The 19,276-nt window shown below is 35.5% G+C and overlaps 1 protein-coding gene across 1 annotated transcript; it reads left to right on the forward strand.

Moving 5' to 3' along the window:
- Nucleotides 1-3,626: 3,626 nt before the first annotated feature.
- On the forward strand, nt 3,627-5,531 carry LOC117793749 (40S ribosomal protein S12, mitochondrial). Its single transcript, XM_034634142.1, has 2 exons — nt 3,627-3,845; nt 5,071-5,531. Exons 1-2 carry the CDS (start codon nt 3,794-3,796, stop codon nt 5,442-5,444), a joined length of 426 nt encoding a protein of 141 aa, XP_034490033.1. The 5' UTR covers nt 3,627-3,793; the 3' UTR covers nt 5,445-5,531.
- Nucleotides 5,532-19,276: the final 13,745 nt, after the last annotated feature.

A 19,276-nucleotide genomic window follows, 5' to 3' on the forward strand; every position in this document is an offset into this window, starting at 1 on the left:
AAGGGAAATCGCACATCTAAATCAAAGAGCATTTGGATGCTGTACACGGTGAATCTTCTTCTTCGTTGGCGACTGTCAAAAATTGGTTTGATGAATTCAAACGTGGTTGCACGTCGGATTTTGTCGTGTACCTCCCATGTGTCCCTCAAACCGATACAGCAGACAAAAACGTAACATAATGCTATGATCACGTATTAGCAGACCGCAGATTTTAAGGTTACATCCTAAACTTAAAGTTGCGCTTGATGGACAGAAATTTTCATCAAATGAGATGACTATTACCACCATTTTAAGGACCCGGACGGCAAATAATTTTTGATGGGGCTAAAATAGTGGGAGCGTCTTTTGAAGAAGTGTGGTGACTTATAATAAGACTAGGTTGAAAAATAAAAAACTTTAAAACTGTTTAACATTGTAAGGCTTATTACTTGTCGGACCACCCACGTATATATTGTATTTTATATTTGAATAAAAATGTATCAATAATAAGTCTAGTTGTCTTTTTTTCATTTTTGTTGTTGAAATTTTGTCCAAGTTGTGGACTGGTTAAAATTGTGCTCAGCACCTATGCACACGACGCACATTTGTTTTTGCTTTGCATATAGCATATGGAAGTGTGTGAGCTTACACATTAGTAGGCTTCTAGTGCACATTGACAAATTACAATTACAATTTTTGACTTTTCGTTTTCTGTCCCTTTCGTTCCTTTTAATACAAAAACAATTTTAAGCATTCGGTCTCATTCTATTTTTCTGTCATGCCGATGAGTTCAGCAACAACAATCCGAATGTAATTTATCGTTGCCTTACCGTTTCGTGTACACTGAAAAACGATGATTTTTTTTTTTTTTTTGCATTTTTTCATTTGTAATTTCATATTTTTTACATGAAGAAACATGTTATTAATTTTTTCAGTGCACACATTGAAACAAAACAAACATTTCGTTACATGTGTGCGTGTGATTTCTTTTACTTTTATTGGTGCGTGGACATCCATAAGTCATCTTTGAGCACCGCTGCTATATAACCTTACCTCCTGTGGCACAATAAACTCCCATCATATATATTAAATCTCCTTTTTTTTTTATCCAATTTCAAATTCAAAATTTTTGGTAAATTGTTAATTTTTTGACAAACTATTGATAAAAACCTAAAAAAAATTCTATGGCGCGCTTTTGCAGCTTGTGATACTCTTAAGTGAGGAGCAAATTTGCTAATAAGGGGTAACGTGTCACGAATGTGACACAAGATGGCGCTGCGAAAATTAAATTTAAGGTAATGCAAATTGCTATAACTTTGAAATAAATTAATCTTCTTACTTATTCTTCTCATTTATTTATATATTTTTGTTTTAAATTTATATATTAAATTGAAAATTGTTCGTCACAAAATTGGATATCAGAAATTTTTGAATTTCATATGCATTTGACATTGTTACTTTGTATATAGTCAGCCAATTTGCTAATGTTTGGTCGGAATCATAAGGTTGAGATGTCTCAAAATATAAAAAAGTTCTACATACTTAGACGTGATTTTTTGCCGATCGTTCTTATAGAATCTTTATGATATAACCCGATTTGATCCAAATTTGGTCAGGATGTAGAAGACTGAATTTAATGAGTTAGCTGTCAGATTGGTGGAGATATCTCAAAAAAACAAAATAGTTTTTCGTACTAAAACGTGATTTTTTGACCAATCGTTCCTATGGCAGCTATCTAAAAATAGATATCTAAACCAATAATAAAAAGTTATTCGTACTAAAACGTGATTTTCAAACGATCGAAAAATGTATAAATTGAGTTAATAGGTAATACCTTCCAAACCCCTCAGGCAAAATGTATGTATCATATACCAAAACATGCGAAATCTTACGTATTAACACATATTGAAAATAAATACAAATCGTTTAAACCGTTTTGTCAGAAATCGACAAAATGAAAGCTAAAAGACCTTATTTCGCCTGTAAAATGTTACCTGAGTACTTTAGAAAAAAAAATTAAAACGTGCGCCTAAAAGTCCTTAAAAATACCTTTCCAGCGATATAAAGGACATATCTTCCATGGTTTGGAAACGGCGGGAGTTTCAATTTTATCGGAGTTTAGCGTTTTCCCGCTAAACTAGCGGTTATTTCAAAAAGTCGTAGAACAAATATTTCTAGATTTTCGAAAAGGAATAGATCCCCATCATTTTTAGTGCTTTGATACAGACAAACAAACTGACTTTTCATTTCAATTTGAGAAGTCCACTTAAAATTTCAAATTTATTTATCTTTTGAACTAGTTGTCGGATTCGGGTAATCGAGGTATCAATCGCGTATTTTTTTTTAGAACTTAAATAAAAAATAAAAAATTTCACCAAAAGGCCCCAACAGCTCCATTAGCTGCAATCATTTAAGTTTTGCCCCTGCCACCCCCTGTTTTAGTGTGCCATTTTGTTACTTAGGACTAAACTTTTAGATCGGTATATAACTCGATCTGATTGGACAGTCGTAGCAAATTTCCCATATTATTGTCAGTCGCCTTTCGCACCCTTCGTGCTGCTTACGTCACTAACGCGAACTGCCGTCCGCATCGATAATTTAATAAAAATTTAAAATTCGAAATTCAATAATACAAAGCCAAATTTTTTAATGAAAGCTTAAAGGAAGGAGTAGATACAAATTTAACTCTAAAAAAAATAGAAAAAAAACAAAATTCCAACAAAAATTTGGCAAAACTTAAAAAAAATTTAGCTTCAAAATTGAATAAAAAAAAAGGTATTTTTTCCAAGTAAAGGTTTCGAGTAGACCAGAAATTTCCGCCGGCGGAAATATTTTTATGGAATAGTTGTCAAATTCTTTTTCTCTTTTCGGCACCGAAATTTTTAGATGGAATTTTGACCTACCAGAACGTTTTCTGGTCTACTCGATATGGGCCTTTACTATTTTAACATTTTATCTAAAATGGTACAGCTTCCCAGATTGGAAAATTTTGCCGTGTGGCAACCTTTTGGCCAAAACAGTGTTTCCACATCAGTGCTGCCAACATATTGGAAGAAAAATAGCTGTTTCTGGCTGGAAACCATTTTAGTTCAATTGAATGATTTAGTTCCGTAGCTTAATTTTTGATGAACGAACTAATCTTTCATATAGCTCGTACGTTCAGTAAATGGATACCATATAGTTCGTTCAGTGAAGTAGATCTCAATACCAATATAGTTTGTTCGTTAGACTATGGCCACAACTGAGTTGGTTTGAGGGACGCTGTTGATCATACCATGGGTATTGATATGGGTTTTAAGGAAGTTTCTTTTTGTTTATAACAAATTACCATATTAAAACAAATTTTATCAAGGCTTTAGTTACTTAAATCTGTTATTCAAAATTCCACTGTTTTTTAATAAAAGTATGCATTTTCTATTTATTTAATGAAAACCATCAATTAATTTTAATTTAATCTTAATTTGAATATATATAATATTAAATTATATATGGTCAATATAGCGATTGTATTGGGATTCGGATCAGCGAACGAACTGTCTTGGGATCTATTTACTGAACGAACTATACTAGAATTCTAGTCACTGAACTAAATGACCTACAATCAGGGATTTAGTTCGTTTACTTTATGGACTAGTTCAATAGAACTTAGTCCGAACGATTGACTTGATACTACTTCTACTATTGAGTTTTATTATTATTATTATTGTAAAAAGCCGGTTTTAACATAAGTACCCCTTAAATTGTTACTGTTTTTAAAGTACATAAACGGAACCACTAATACAAAGTATCCCAAAGAGCACTTGACATTGTCAACATGAATTTCCTGCGACAAACACTTAACGTTACGAAACAATTGACGGCACAAGGTAAAGTTTGAACTAAAAGTTGTTTAAACTCATATGATTTTATGTTGCCACAACTTCAACCACCGTTGGTCACCAATACCGCATTCTGGTCTTTATCGACAGCCACCCGCGCTTGTTTTTCCTATCAATGACTGTGCTCATTTTGTATTTATCTAGTGATCCATTCTGCCAATGTGGACAATGATTTGTATAATGTGTTTGCTTTCGATTTCAACTCTTTCCCTTTACGAGTGCGCGTGGCCGGCTTGCTTATAGCACACTTATCTATCCCGAATTCCCCTTTCCTTCCCCAGTCCGTCCAATCAGTTTTGTCCTGTGAATATTTTCATAGGCGTTTTCTCATGTGTACCTCGGTTGGGTTTTTAATTTAAATTTTGGCCACATAACATTGACATGCCGCCCGCAAAACAATAAAAATCTGCATGACACATGAGCACAATCACAATCGCATAAAGAGCACACAGGTGTGTGGGTCCTACTAAGGGTCAGTTTCGTATCGCGATGCACAAAGGACTCTTTTTGTTTGCCCGCTCAACTATTGTATAGAAATGTCGAGCGTTATGGTAATTATTACCTGTGTGTGTGTGTGGCATTTAATTAAAATTTTTTTGTCATTTTAGATTTGAACAGATCGGGTGTACAATGTACAGTCAAGTCGTAGCCAGCTGGATCAAGCGCCAGCTGATGAGCCTCCGTCCGTTTCCACTGGTCAATCACTGTGAGGAGGGAGTATGGAAAGGGAGAAAGTTGAAAAGACAACCCCCGTCAATTGTGAAAGGCTTTGTGAATGCATCTTGCACACTCTTTCAATCATAAAGGCTTGAGAGAGCAGAGCGTTAGCTGACCCAAAGCCACATTCTTTGTACAATGTACATAGCGCGTCATTTGGCTGCAATTATTTGGCAAAGCAATCGTATGCATACACAATATACGCACACCGACTGCAGCACAAAAATTATATTCACGATTTTCACAGGGATTAGCCACAACAAAAGGCCAATGGGCATTGTCAGTGCTTCCCAACTGACCCTTTTGTCTATCTTTCTCTCTTCTCCCTCTCTCTCACTCTCTGTCTGTCTGTCTGTCTGTTTGTAATATTTGGCTTGTCAAATGTTTTAAGCCGCCCGCAATGTGTGCGCTCCCACATGTCTCGTATAGGGACATAGCTATATTTAATTAGTACAGTTGTGTGTTGCACTCACTATAATCAGAGATCTCTTTGCAGCTCTGCATAGCAGCTATATGTGCGCCGCACTGCGGGGTATGGCCTCGTTGAACCAAATGCATCGCACTGGTCCACACATCAAGACGCGTCCACCACGACAGCCGCTGGATGGAAAGCCTTTTGCCAAGGGAGTTGTCCTCAAGACACTGATCAAGAAGCCAAAGAAGCCCAATTCAGCTAATCGAAAATGCGCTCTGGTACGTCTGTCGACTGGCAAGGAGATGGTAGCGTATATACCCGGCATTGGACATAATTTGCAGGAGCATAACATTGTGCTATGTCGCGTCGGTCGGTTGCAGGATGTGCCCGGCGTAAAACTGAAGGCGGTGCGCGGTGTCTACGACCTGGCCCATGTCATTAAGAAGGGCCAGTAGTCTCTAGATCGTAATTCTCTTCTATAACTTGTTTAAGCACTGTACGAAAACCAAACAAATGCCCAATTATTCAACCGCTCCACACAACTGTTATTGTTATTATTAAGTACTATTATTTTTTATGGAAAATTATGCAGCTCAGCCGGATTAGTGTAAGTAGCCCGAGACGGCCAACAAAAACATTCAACAAGCGAGTGGCCTTACCACACTCCGTCTCGTCATGTCTTGTCGTAATCTTAAGTCAACAGGTTAAGGGCGGACCCGGAGTTTCATGCAAAGAAAGTTGTAACTGCATTTTTACACTTTAACAGCAAATCCCTTTTGAGAATCCTGTCCTTTACTTTTTAAGAAAATTGTACAAATTTTATGCCAAGTAATCGTTAACTGAAATAGGTGTCACTTAGCCACGCCGCATTTTCACAGTACGTTGAACGATATGACACTGAGTAACTTGTCAACGGACTTTTATGGATTACAGTCGTGTTTACATTCAAAAGAAATGGAAAATTGAGATTGAAGTAATCATTTTTATGTTTTTCGCTCTGTTGATCCGCAGTGATTGCAAATGTAAGTAAGTGATATCAATTGTAAAAGTCAAAAAATATAGTCATTAAAGTGGACATCCAAATTAATAAAGAATTGCACCATTCAGATTGCTTTATATTTCAATGATTAAGTCGTAGGGAAGCAAATCATTCAAGAATTTGTTCCTCATGTGTAATGTGGCTGAGAATATTTTCTATCTGCTATTCCAGATTATTTGCCAGTTCTGGATTTATAAAAAAAAATTATTAAAATTGCAATAGTATATCATCGTGTTTAGCGCAATCGATATGCATTGTCCATTTAATGTTCCTAATATATTAGTAAGAAACATAAGATAAACATCAAAGAAAGTTTCTCTTCGGCACGCTGAAGATTTGTTACTCCTCCTAGTAGTCAAATTTTAGACAAAATTCAACAGCAAACACATAATCTGCGAGTTTGGTAAGGATATATTAAGGAACAACTAAAATTTGCACACAATGTCTTTCTTGTCGATTGATCGTTTCTATGGCAACTATATAATAGAGTAGACCAATTTAAACTAAATTTGGCCAGAATATATAACACACTATCAAGTGCATATTCTGTGTGATTGGTTGAGATATCTCAATAAAACAAAAAAGTTTTTCTGTTTAATCGATGGCAGCTATAAAATAAAGTAGTCCGATCCGATTGGTGCTTAATTGGAGGCTTATCACTTTATGATAAAGAGTCTATTTGTAAAGCTGCATACATTCAAGATTGTCATAATTAAAAACTAGTGGGCCGGTGCTACAGTCGAGCATACTCGACTGTAGGAGACCCAAAAAAAATTAAAAAATATTTAGTTAACTAAAACGCATATTCTATCATATTGGTTACATAGTCTCATAAAAAATAAAAGATTTTCATACTAAGACTTGATTTTCGCCCGATTCGTCCTATGACAGCTATATGATATAGTGGTCCGATTTGAACCAACTTTGGACAGGATATATAAAGCCAAGCTTTATTTTTATTCTATCAGTTTGGTTACGATATCTCATAAAACTAAAAAGTTTTTAATACTATGACTTGATTTTCAACCGATCGGTCCTATGACAGCTATATGATATATTGGTCCGATTTGAACCAACTTTGGACAGGATATATAAAACCACATCATTTAGCTTATTGTAATAGTTTGTTTAAGATATCTCATTAAACAAAAAACTTTTTCATACTAAAACTTGAGTTTCGACCGATTGTTCCTGTAGCGCTATATGATATAGTGGTCCGATTCAAAAAAGAAACAAACTTGACCTGCCTGCAATATTGAGGAATCTACATACCAAATTTGGTGTCACTAGCTTTTAAATTGCTCTTATAATTTGGATATGAATTATTTTTTATCGATGTGTGGGCGATAAAGGGGGCGTGACCGAATTTTGAAACAAACTTGATCTGCTTGCAATATAGAGGAACCTACATACCAAGTTTGGTGTCTCTATCTCTTTTAGTCTCTGAGATCTAGGCGCTCATACAGACGGACAGACGGACATTGCTATATCGACTCGGCTATTGATGCTGATCAAGAATATATATACTTTATAAGGTCTGCCCCGCCTCCTTCTGCCTGTTACTCGCATATTCGTTAAAACAAACCCAATAGACGCCTTTACTTTTTTTTAAGTACGGTGTCTAATAACTGCAAGATGGTACTGAATTGAAAACTTTAAGAGCGTTTTTCTTAACATTTCTGATTTATGACAGTCTTGTAGTAAAAGAGCGATAACAACATTGTAAATGTACGATATATCTATGCATATATGTATATCTACAACTCTTTTTACCATCGTCAAATTTAAAATGCTGTCGGCGACAATCAAAGCAAATGTTAACGGTTAACCAGTAGAAATACGGAAACCGTTAAGCAAATACGCTTTAAACAATCGTTTTATGTAAACCGACAACATTGCAATCTCAGCAGCATACAAAGATTCAATTCCACGATGACATTTCAGCGTTGACCACGACAAAATTTTTCTTTGGTCAAATTCCAGGCGACAGTCGGTCAACAATGGCCAGGACCAAGCTGCATTACCGTTACCCGTTAGCCGCTAACACTGCAGCCAGGCTGATTGAGCCATTATGACAGCAGTGTCGGAAGATGAAGACGAAGACGAGAATGAGGATGAGGACAGTGACAGTTTACATTTCTTATGTTCCGTTCTTGTGGTGTTGTCCATTGTTTTAGCGTCGTTCGCTGATTTTCTGCTGAGTCAAGTTGGCTAACACGCAGCGAAATCCATTTGTTCTTAAGCGTGCATAATTTTTATCAATAATATAAATGTCATTGTCCATCCACACAGACACACACAAACAAACATACATATATATATATACATATATGCATATATAGAAGACACGTTGGCACTTCCGTTGAACCCAACTGGCGTCGAGTCTTTGTTTTTTCTAATAACTGTAAAATTTAGCAAATGATAAATGACTACTCTATGTGTGATTAGTCGAAGACCCACACATTTTACAGTAGTCCTAATTCAAGCAATTATTTTTTGCTCTTTTGCAAATATCAAGTCTTTTATACTTGTAATTTGCAATCGAGTGTCTTACTTGTTTACGGAGTTGCTTCCGCCCACATAGGCCTGGTAAATCTTTGATCAGGCAGGATTGTGGAAAGGACGTGCAGACCGAACTGGTGAAAAATCATACCCAACCGGATCAGAAATATTCCAGATTTGGTTTTCATTAGAAAAAAGAATTATTTATTTTTCTTTTTTATTATTAAATTAAATAAACTATTTTTTTATTATATGTATAAAAACGTCATCGATCGTTCCAATCTGTGGCCCTCGGACAGACAATTAAATTGTCCACAATAGTTGGGTGCCGTAATTAAACAGGATCGAAATTTCTAATTAATTGGTATTATGTTGATGGGAACACCTTTTCTTTAAAATAAAATAATATATACATATTCTGATCATAATGATGTGATAATCAATAGGAAAAACATATACATTACATATTAATTCATAGTTTATTCTTAATGCATTTGCGACCGAAAACTTATTTGTGCTCTAATTTCAAAGTTAAGTAGACCTTATATTATAGTGTCCCATAGATCGTAATTTTAAATTTCATATGTCTTTATTAAAAGGGACTTAGACACATTTTTTAAATGTCTCAGATCGTATATATTTTAACGTAAGATTTATAGAAATTGATGTAAAATTTAAAAATATCTCTTTTATGAAATTTAGGACATTAAAAAACCGGCTCTTGGTAAGTTAGTTATATTAAAATATAATATGAATCCTACTTAGCAATTCAACTACAGTATGCAAAAAATTTAAACTTTTTGGCTCTTACACGAACGAAACCCACTTTTTTTGATTAAAAAAAAAATGCATTAATTTGTCATCATTACTCAAGAATGCGTAAGCCGATTTCGAAATTCTTTACATTTTCTGATGAATATGTCCGTAGTTTATTTATGCATAGTTTTAAATTTAAGGCAACAGTTTTAATTTTTGAATTAAGAAAGTGATGAATATATTAAATTTTTGTTACAGTTGTTGTCCTTTAAAGTTCAAGGAAAACCAGAAAACAATTTTTTTGCATAGCCGCATTCATTTGGCTTCTTTTAAATTTTAAACTTTAAAATATAATTTCTTAATTCGATAGAGAAACTGCAGTTTATAACAACATTTTATACCTAGAGATGTTTTTGTCAACTTTGATGAAAAAGTGTTATACTGTGTAAGAAATCACAAAATATAGTTATCTCTTAAAAATTCGTAAAAAAGAAGAGAAATAACAATCATAATTGATTGATAGCGTTGAATTTATTTTTGAATTAACTTTTATTATGCCCGTTACTTAAAAAATAAGTAAATGGGTATATTGTGTTCGTTGGAATGTATGTAACAGGGAGAAGAAGGCATCTCCGACCCTATAAAATATATAGTATATATATTCTTGATCAGCATCAACAGCCGAGTCGATATAGACTGTAAGAGATAGAGTAACAAACTTTAAACTACAGACTCCAAATGCCATGGAGCAGGTCAGGTTTTAAATTTTAAATTTTTGACACGCCTCCTTCCGCCTCCGCAAATCGCGAAAAGCCGTTTGCTCGTCTGTATAAACAAAAGGATCTCAGAAACTAAAAGAAATAGAGTAACCAAATTTGGCACACAGATTTCTATATACCCCACGCAGATCAAGTTTGTTTCAAATTTAAGCCACGCCCCCTTTCGCACCCATAAATCGCAAAAAACCACCACAACCACCGTTTTTATGGTAATTAAGGTTATCTATTAGTATTATCTATTATCCCACAATCAGTGATGTGCCGCGTAGACTACACCATGTAGATTACACGATTGTCTACGTGTAAACAATTGAGTGTCAACTATAAATTGTAAACGTGTAAACAATGTCAACAATGTAGACAATGCCGACAATGTGAGAAGAGTGAGCTGGCGCACTCAAGGTAAAAAGTTATATAAAGTTGTTGAGTATAAATGAATTATATTCAATTAAAGTTGGGTAATTATCCAACTTTATTGTTCATTATTATAATATTATGGTGCACCATAATGGAGTTGTATTAAATGGTTTGAAATTAGTTCGATTTGTCGAATGACAGAAGTGATCGAGAGAGGTAAGTCCGTGATTATGAGTAATTTAGTTTGTTCATTTGATTTTTCCTGTCACTTGTTCAGATGGAGATGTAAGGAGTTTTAGGAGTTTTTCGGGCTGTTTTGCTTTCTGTGTCACCCCTGATTATAGTGCATTTGAAACACATTGTCGAGCTCTATAAGAATTTTAAGTACAGGATCAATCGACAGAAGTTATATAAGTTATATCCAAATTAATAAAATATAAATATTATAGATAATTGCAATTGGGTGACACATTGCATTTAGCTTTTTGTTTTTAATTTTTTTTTTAGCAAGGGTTTCAGGCCATTAATGTGTAGAAATTCAAAAATTACGCGTAATGGCGCAACACTGTCCACAATGTTTTCAAAGTAATACAAGACACACTAGGCAACAAATTTGAACTTTTTGGCTATTACAAGAGCCAAACCCACTTTTTTTTGGATAGATTTGGGGCCCCATATGACGATAAGGATTTTTTTTTATGGTGAGATTATTATTTAAGAATTAAAAAAAAAGCCATTTTTTAGAGGTCAATTTTACTCGAGAATGCCACAACCGATTATAAAAAGCTCTACTTTTTCTGAAAGCTAATGAATGTATCTATATTTTATTCATACAAAGTTTAAGATTTAAACCAGTAGTTTAAAAAACATTAATTTTTGAATTAAGAATATAATGATTTTTTTAAGCTTTTTTTTTTTTTAGCTTTTTTTACTTTAAAATTCGAGAAAAAGTCGAAGAAAATTTGTTACATTTTCTTTTCTATTTTATTTGCATAACTGCATTAATTATAAGTCGTTTAAGATATGATTCATACAAATCTATGGAGAGACGGCCATATAATATTATTTTGTGTCTAGGCATGTTTTTGTCGACATTGATGACTTTCGTGTGGAGCGACATGACCTTTAGTATGAAAATTTTGTGTGATTTTTGGGTTATCTTAATTAGTCTTACACAATATAAATTTTTTGCTATTTTACACATTTTGACCATATTTAGTTCAATTCGGTCCGTTTTGTGATTCTCGAGTAATGATGACAAATGCGGGCGCACCCTATCCAAAAAAAAAGGTAACCAGTAATTTCTTTAAAGTACTTTTATATATATTTAAATAAGTAAATGGTCGGGATCTCGACTATAGACAAAAAAAAAGTGGGTTTGGTATAATCACTTAAGAACTCATATGTAAATCGTTGATTTGTTAACTTTACTTTCTTATATAATTTAATTAATATTTAAATATTTAATTGTGTATCTTGTATGGTTAATATATGTTGAACATATATGATCGGTCAGACAAAAATTTGACAAAGCGCTCAACAAGAGTATCAAATCTTTGAAGTATCGAAGGTAAAATTATCTATCTTGTTTTATTTAAATTCAATTTCTTAAATTTTCAACGTTTTAAAACTCTTTCAGCAAATATACTACTGAGAATGATTTAAATCTTATCGCCGGCTTTTAAAAATGTATATGTCATCAAAAATTATAAAATGGATACTTCGAAGACTTTTAGATTCTAGATAGGACTTTAATTGCGTTTGGTTTAGTGGGTTTACTAAGTGGATAGACAAAGAATTGGTCTGGGAAGATTGCCAAGCATTTTGTTTAATTTTTGACACGTGCGTTCGGCTTTAGGGTTGATTGCATGAATACTTATGAGAATAAATCGCAACCCCGTTGGTCGTGGGCCATGCGGCAATTTCAACCCCCTTCGGTATTTGAGCAACCCTTGCTCAAACACAACTCATTATCTGCAACCACAAAATGGAGTTGCTCGGCTTAATTTTGATTTTCGAATAAAAATGGTATTTCTTTTTCTTTTCTTTTTTTAATTATGTGTTCATGCTTAGTTCCATTCCACGGGGACCGATTGTTAAGAAGAAACACAAAATCCTAAAAATAGAGGTGCAATCTAATTGCTTGTGGACTTTCATTTCTTTAAAAGTATTTTTCAATAATAGATCGCAAACCAAATGTCAAGTCAAATAATGATGCATAACCCTTGAGGCAAGTGCTAAAGATGCGGCAATCCAGATAATCCATAGCGAACAACATCATTTTCTTGTAATCATTTTGCAAAAAGAATGGACAGGGACAATAGCTTGTGTTCTTAAAAAAGAGATCAAACCGGCATTCTAGCGAAATGTCAAGAGAACTCGAAGATGATCAACAAACAACGGGCGGGCGTTAACCGCACAAAAGGTCGATCGTGTGCCAACAGCCAATTGTGTGTCTCCTTCTCTCTCTCTTCCTCTTCTTCTGTGTGTGTGTGTGTGTGTGTATGTTGCTGGCCACGTGTAGCGCACACTCCAATGGCAACGCTTCATCAACATGGGCAGGTGAGAATAATACATACATCTGTATGTATGTGCTAAATGCGAATGGGGCTTGATTTCAACCCCTTGCTGATTTTGCTGATCGTGCCGATCGTGCCGATCGTGGACCCTGATTTCATTGCACACCTTTATCGCTGTTGACATATCACAGAAACTGGGGAGTGGAATTTGAAATTGTGTTTGCTCATCGCCATAATCCTTTATGAGACGGCACGATCGATCAGTCGTTTGATGATCACATGCCAATCGTTTGCCCAGCACGTGTCCAACTTTGATGACATTTTATCTGATCGTGAGGTACTGAGGTACCTCATAGGTGAGGTCAAAAGCTTTAAGGTGGCTTGATTGTTGGCCTATAATCCCGTTGATCAAGCTGCTCAAGTAATTTTTCAATTGAAGATTATAATGATCTTTTGATCATAGTGATATTTGCATCATCATCGTCCGCAGATCGTAGTGATCATAGAGGCAACATCGCGCCCTATGAAGCTACAGCAAAAGTTCTGGCTTTAAGGGGGCTTGATCCTTGGCACAGACAGTTTGCTGAGCCCAAAAATGTAGAGCTGTAAATCCCACTGATCAGGCTGCTCAAGTAATTTTGCAATTGACCTACAAATTTGGTTAATCTGGGAATGAATATGGGCATGGTATGGTCGGTTTTGGTTGGAATTATTATTTCGCATACGAGTAACTGTAACTGTAACTGTGTCACTGTTAGTGGTAATCGCCGGATTTGAGTGAAACTTTTGCAATAAGCAGCGCATAACAATAAATTGGAACTTATTTTGCGAGTATTTGGCAATATACGAGCAAAACTGGTGGCCTAATCTTAAGTACGCGACTGATCCTGGGCTCGCTCCCCGGTTGTCTTGTGCGTAATCTGAGATTAAATTAAAATGTCGCAGGCGCGCATTCATAATCGGGGCCACGACAACTGCTCTCGTAAATCCTACCGTCTGGGCTAATCCTTTCGTCCATCCTACCTGCGCGTGTCCCATGCATTGGTAACGGGATCGGCATCAGCATCAGCATCAGAAGCAGAAGCAGAGTATCTGGACGAGAACCATGCAACAGGCGCGCTACACACGAATTAACCTGATTAAAATTGTATTTTTCCCAAATTTATGGGATTAAGTTCCGTTCAAGTTCCTTTAACTCGTTTAAGCTACCGGATTTAGTTCAAGTGCTCAATATATTGAGCGAGACCTGAGCATCTGAACCAGGTTCACAATCTCTTGGCCAACAACTCACTGAGCCGCCTATGAGCCGATTTTTATTGGGCTGGCTTAATTAGCACAATTGTTTACAAAATTTACCTTTCGTCATGCTGCGACCCATTGCCCGTGTCTTTGATTCCGAGTTGAGTCGAGCACATATACCATACATGTATAAAGACATATATGTATGCACATATATACAGAATACTCTCTTCGTGTCTGTGTGAAGTTCAATCCTTGGCACGCACACGCCCACAGATCGGCACAGGGCAACGTGTGAACCGAGCAGCTTGAAATTCTATTTAAAAATTAGTCTAATCCACAGACAAGACACTATCGAACACTCCACCAACTGACTGACCTGTCGAACCTAGCTTTCCTTCTCCCTCTCCCTCTTGCGCACGCTCTCAATTCCCATTCCCGTTAAATACAATGCAATTAGCTTATGCAAATATCGTTGAACCACAGAACCCACAGCAAACACAAAGGACTTCTGCTCTACAAAAGGAGCGCGGTTATTTTTTATTGGTCTTTTTTCTTTTTTATTTTGTTAGTTGTGCAACCTTTAATTAGGATCTGAATTGGTTTCTCTAAAGAAACTGTCTATGCAAAGTGAAAACTTGTTATTTTGTATGTACATATGGGCATTAAACGTGAAAAAAAAATATGCAAACATTTTTGAATTTTGACAAAAAGGAGAAACTTATAGCTATTGATTAGAAATATATTTGCTGTTAATGTTGATTTTGGGCAATGGTTCCTTTTCAAGAGAATTACAAAAAACCGAAGAATTCGCATGCAACTCTCATTCTAACACTGATTTCAGCGAAACTTGGGGGAATATTTTAATGCGATTAATTTAAGAATGTTATGCATTGATGCATTTTAATAATGTCTTTGATTTGATTCACAAATATTAAGTAGTTTATAATCTATTTAACCTTAATTAAATGAGACATTTTGTTCCACCATGTTTTTTATTTATTTCGTATGAATTTTATTTTAATTTTTGTAGTCACTAAGAAGCTTTACTAGAATTGAATAAACTTTCGTCAAAATATAACTATAATATAATAATTTTAATACATTATAGGAAAACTTAATATATTCAAAGATGCAGTCCGTGTGCTCAAACTAATGAACTAATTCATGCGTAAAATGTTTAATCTAGTCGGAAAGGCTTTAGTTAGATCCCGACCATAGGATACCCGTTTCTTATTTCAATATTCATAAAAGTACTTTATAGAAATTACTTGTATAACTTTGAAAATATTTTTTCGCCATAACTGCTGTTCTACTTGTCAGATCTTGATGCGATTCAGTGGGATAATAGATAATACTAATTGATAACGTTAAAACCCACATAATAATATGTTTTATTCTTAAAAGCTGTGGGTGTGGTGGTTTTTCGCGATTTCCGGGGGGGCGTAGGGAAACGTGGCCTAAATTTAAAACAAACATAATTTGCGTAGGGTATATAGAAATCTGTGTGCTAAATATGGTTACTCTTCCTCTTTTAGCCGCTGTGATCCTTTTGTTCATTCAGACGGACGGACGGTTTTTTGCGATTTGCTCCAACGCCATTGTGTTCTGAGTGTGAATTTGGTTGCTCTATATCTTACAGTCTCTGAGATCTAGGCGCTCACACAGACGGACAGACACACATGGCAATATCGACTCGGCTGTTGATGCCAAACTTGGTTCAAATCGGTCTACTATATCATACAGCTGCAATAGAGACGCTCAATCGAAAATAAGGTCTTGGTAAGAAACAGTTTTTTGTTTTTTGACATATCTTAATGAAACTGATAGAATATGCATTTAACTTAGATTTGTACATCCTGACTGAAGTTCGTTTAAATCGGTCCACTATATCATGTAGCTGTCATTAGACCGATCTGACAAAAATCAAGTCTTAGTTTGAAAAAGTTATTTGTTTTTTTGAGATACCTTAACCTAACTGGAATATGCATTTATGTTGGTTTTGTATATTCTGACCAGATTTGGTCCAAGCCGGTTCCATATATAATTTAGCTGGCATAGGAACAATTGGTCAAAAATCATCTTTTATAAAATAGCACGTGCTAGACTGTCCCCCTTGTTTAAATTATATATTAAATGCTAAATGATGACACACAAAAAAATAATAATATTTTTCTAGTAGAATTTTATTGATATTTATTTGAAGAGTTTGAAACCAAAGAATCTTCTATTAGGTTAAAAATCATACAATAAAGTTTTCCAAGTTTTTAGGAGGAAGGGTCGAAAAGTAAATAATCTGTTTTTTAACAGCTCTAGAGGATTGATTGTACTTTAATAATAATTCCATTGCCAGATTAAAACAAGGGGGCTCCGTCCGCTGCTTGCTTCGCTTGCCTGCGGTGCGGCTACAGTCGAGCATACTGATCAAGAATATATATACATTCACCCAAACGCATTTTACCTTTTTTTTGCCCGGGCACGGGGTATAAAAATTGTCAAAAAATAAGTCTCAAAACTTAAAATGTTCTTCCAGAAATACAAAAATTTCTGCCTTTGAACTTGTTTGTAGTGATTCCAAGTTTATAGTAAATGCTCTCTTAAGATTTTAAGCTAAAAGTTCTTTGTCGAAACGGATTCGATTCCAAAGATTTTCAGACATAGGTTGTGCTTTTTCTGATTTTTTCGGAACTTAGGCAAATATTTATAAAAATATTTACAGCTTACGATCTCTATCATACTCATTGAAATAAAGATATTACAAAAGCAAAAACAGAATTTGCTCTGAAACTCTGAATTTACATCAAGGGAAGCTTTGGAAACTTGTCAAAGAAATGGAGCCACAACAAGTTTGATAATTTAATTTATTTTCAAAACAGTTAATCATTTGTATGGATTTATATACCTAACATATAGTAAATGCCTTTTTGCAATAGTTATCTCTTTGTATCTCAGTTACACATTTGTATGGATTTATATACCTAACATATGGTAAATGCATTTTTGCGGTAGTTTTCTTATTATTATTTCTTTTTTTTTTAATTTGTTACTATGATACTTTAAGCATTTGCAGTGTCAGTTCAAGAATAAATAGAACAGGTAAGGTACAGATTTTTTAACATGGCAGGGTGCGAGCCCAGCTATTTTTCAAAATGTGGTTCTAGTTATGTGACAGGTCATTAATCGTTTACGATGAACCAGACAAAAGGTGAAAAGTCAAATGTAACGGAAAGAGTTTGCTAAGCGAAGTAAAAGCTTTCAGTAAGCATGTAATGTTGAGCTGTCAAGTCTTCGTTTAAACTTTAAATTCAATATTCAATTATATTCTGCAATGCATGTACTTGAGGAGTGTTGATGTGAGAGCGATGAAATGTGCGAGCAGGAATGAACGGGAATGAACGCAGCTGTAAAGGCTTAAGAGGCAGATAGTGAGGCACACAAAGCATGCCATTGGCGCCTGTGTGGATGTGTTACCAAGAAGACGGCACAAATTTTGCGCTTAAGCAAATAAAAACAAATATTTATTTCGAAAACGTAAAACAAACGCAGGCAGTAAATTTCCAAGTTGTCGTTGCTTACACAAAGGGCCTGTTGGTCATAGAAAAACAAATCGTTTGTATGCATTGTTGATCCATCGAGTCCATCGGGACGACGACATCGGAGGCCAAGCAGAGAAAGGAGAGAAACACGTGCCCACTTAATAACTGTAGTTGTCCATGTTAGTTTTGTGCCGAATCGTTTCCAAAATCGGAAATGTTTCATTCATGTTAGAAAAACAACAACAGCACAAAAACTCTCAAGTTTTTCAATTCATTTTCTTTCTCTTGTCTCGTCTCGAATTGTTTTCGTTTTCCCCTACATAAAGTTACAATATGTTGTGTATTAGAACCCATTTCCATGCCCATTCCCAATCCCAAAGACTTCATTCAGGCCTGGCGAGCGCGAGCGCGAGTACCGAATACGCCCCCTCGAGATTAATGAGGATGTGTTTGCGGCGTTTGTTTATTCACTGCAGACGAGTTGGCAACGAATACTGAGTCCGCATCCGAATCCTTTCACTAGACATAAACACATGTCTAGATAGTGTGCGTTCCGGGTTTCAGCTGCTGACCACACTGGACATTGTGCCCATCGCCTAGGCTCATTAAGCTGCATTCCACTTAACCATGAGTCGGCCTTTTTTCCAGCTATGATAAATGACTCGCAATCCAGCCCCAAGTAACTCGGTTCCTACCAAACCGATTGAGCTCAAATTGGACACAAACTCGATTTCATTTGCTTAGTACAATATATCTAGAAATCGGAGCAATCGCCACAAGGCAAGTGATAGTAATAGCAAAGGAGAGCTTGCGTCTGTATTTCCCACTGTTCTTCCTCAGTCAACAATTAGTGACAGTCCTCATGTGGCTATGGCAGTGGCTCGTGTGCCCATAACAATTCCACAGTAAGTGGTCCCAGACCTATTTCCATTTCCATTTCCAATTTCAGTTTCAGTCCTTTCTAATTATGCGTTGTAAAGTTGAGCGCCTCAAATGACAGAAAACGCAACATGAAGCGAACAGATTTAGTTGCCAAATGCAAATGTACCAGATGATTAATTAATCAACTGGCAACTTGCGGCAAATTGTAGTAAGGAGTAGCCAATGCTGACCGGAACCAATGATCATTAGGATCGGACCTAGTATTGAGAGGGAGTTGTACAGTCGCGCTTTTGTCACATCATTTGCTGGAAAAACCCCTAAACTAATTATCCTTGCTGACAATCCACACAATAGGCCACATTCAATGTTTGGTTCGGAGAGTCAAAGTTCCCAGTGTCGTATCTATCTTGAGTCCAATATCAAATAATATCCATCAATGTGTTGAATGGGCAAACTGAAACTCTTTCTTGCAGCTGATACGCCTCAATGCTCTATTTTGGGCAAACAAATAATGCATTTACTATCGATTATGACAAAAAGATAAGCAAGGGAAACCAAAGCAATGGTAAGGAACACAGGAAGTGCGCACCTAGATCCGTCTATAGAGACCAAAATAGCCCATAAAAAAAAAAAAGAAAGAAAAATAACCAAACGTCCAACCGCATTAATTTCACTTGC

Source organism: Drosophila innubila, chromosome X (assembly GCF_004354385.1).
Source record: "Drosophila innubila isolate TH190305 chromosome X, UK_Dinn_1.0, whole genome shotgun sequence".
NCBI lineage: Eukaryota > Metazoa > Arthropoda > Insecta > Diptera > Drosophilidae > Drosophila > Drosophila innubila.

What these genes read in the sequence shown, in the direction of transcription:
- LOC117793749 (XM_034634142.1), top strand. Translation starts at nt 3,794, where the DNA reads ATGAATTTCCTGCGACAAACACTTAACGTTACGAAACAATTGACGGCA. An exon ending in GAAACAATTGACGGCACAAG is followed by an intron (nt 3,846 to 5,070) that starts GTAAAGTTTGAA and finishes ATCTCTTTGCAG; the next exon opens with CTCTGCATAGCAGCTATATG.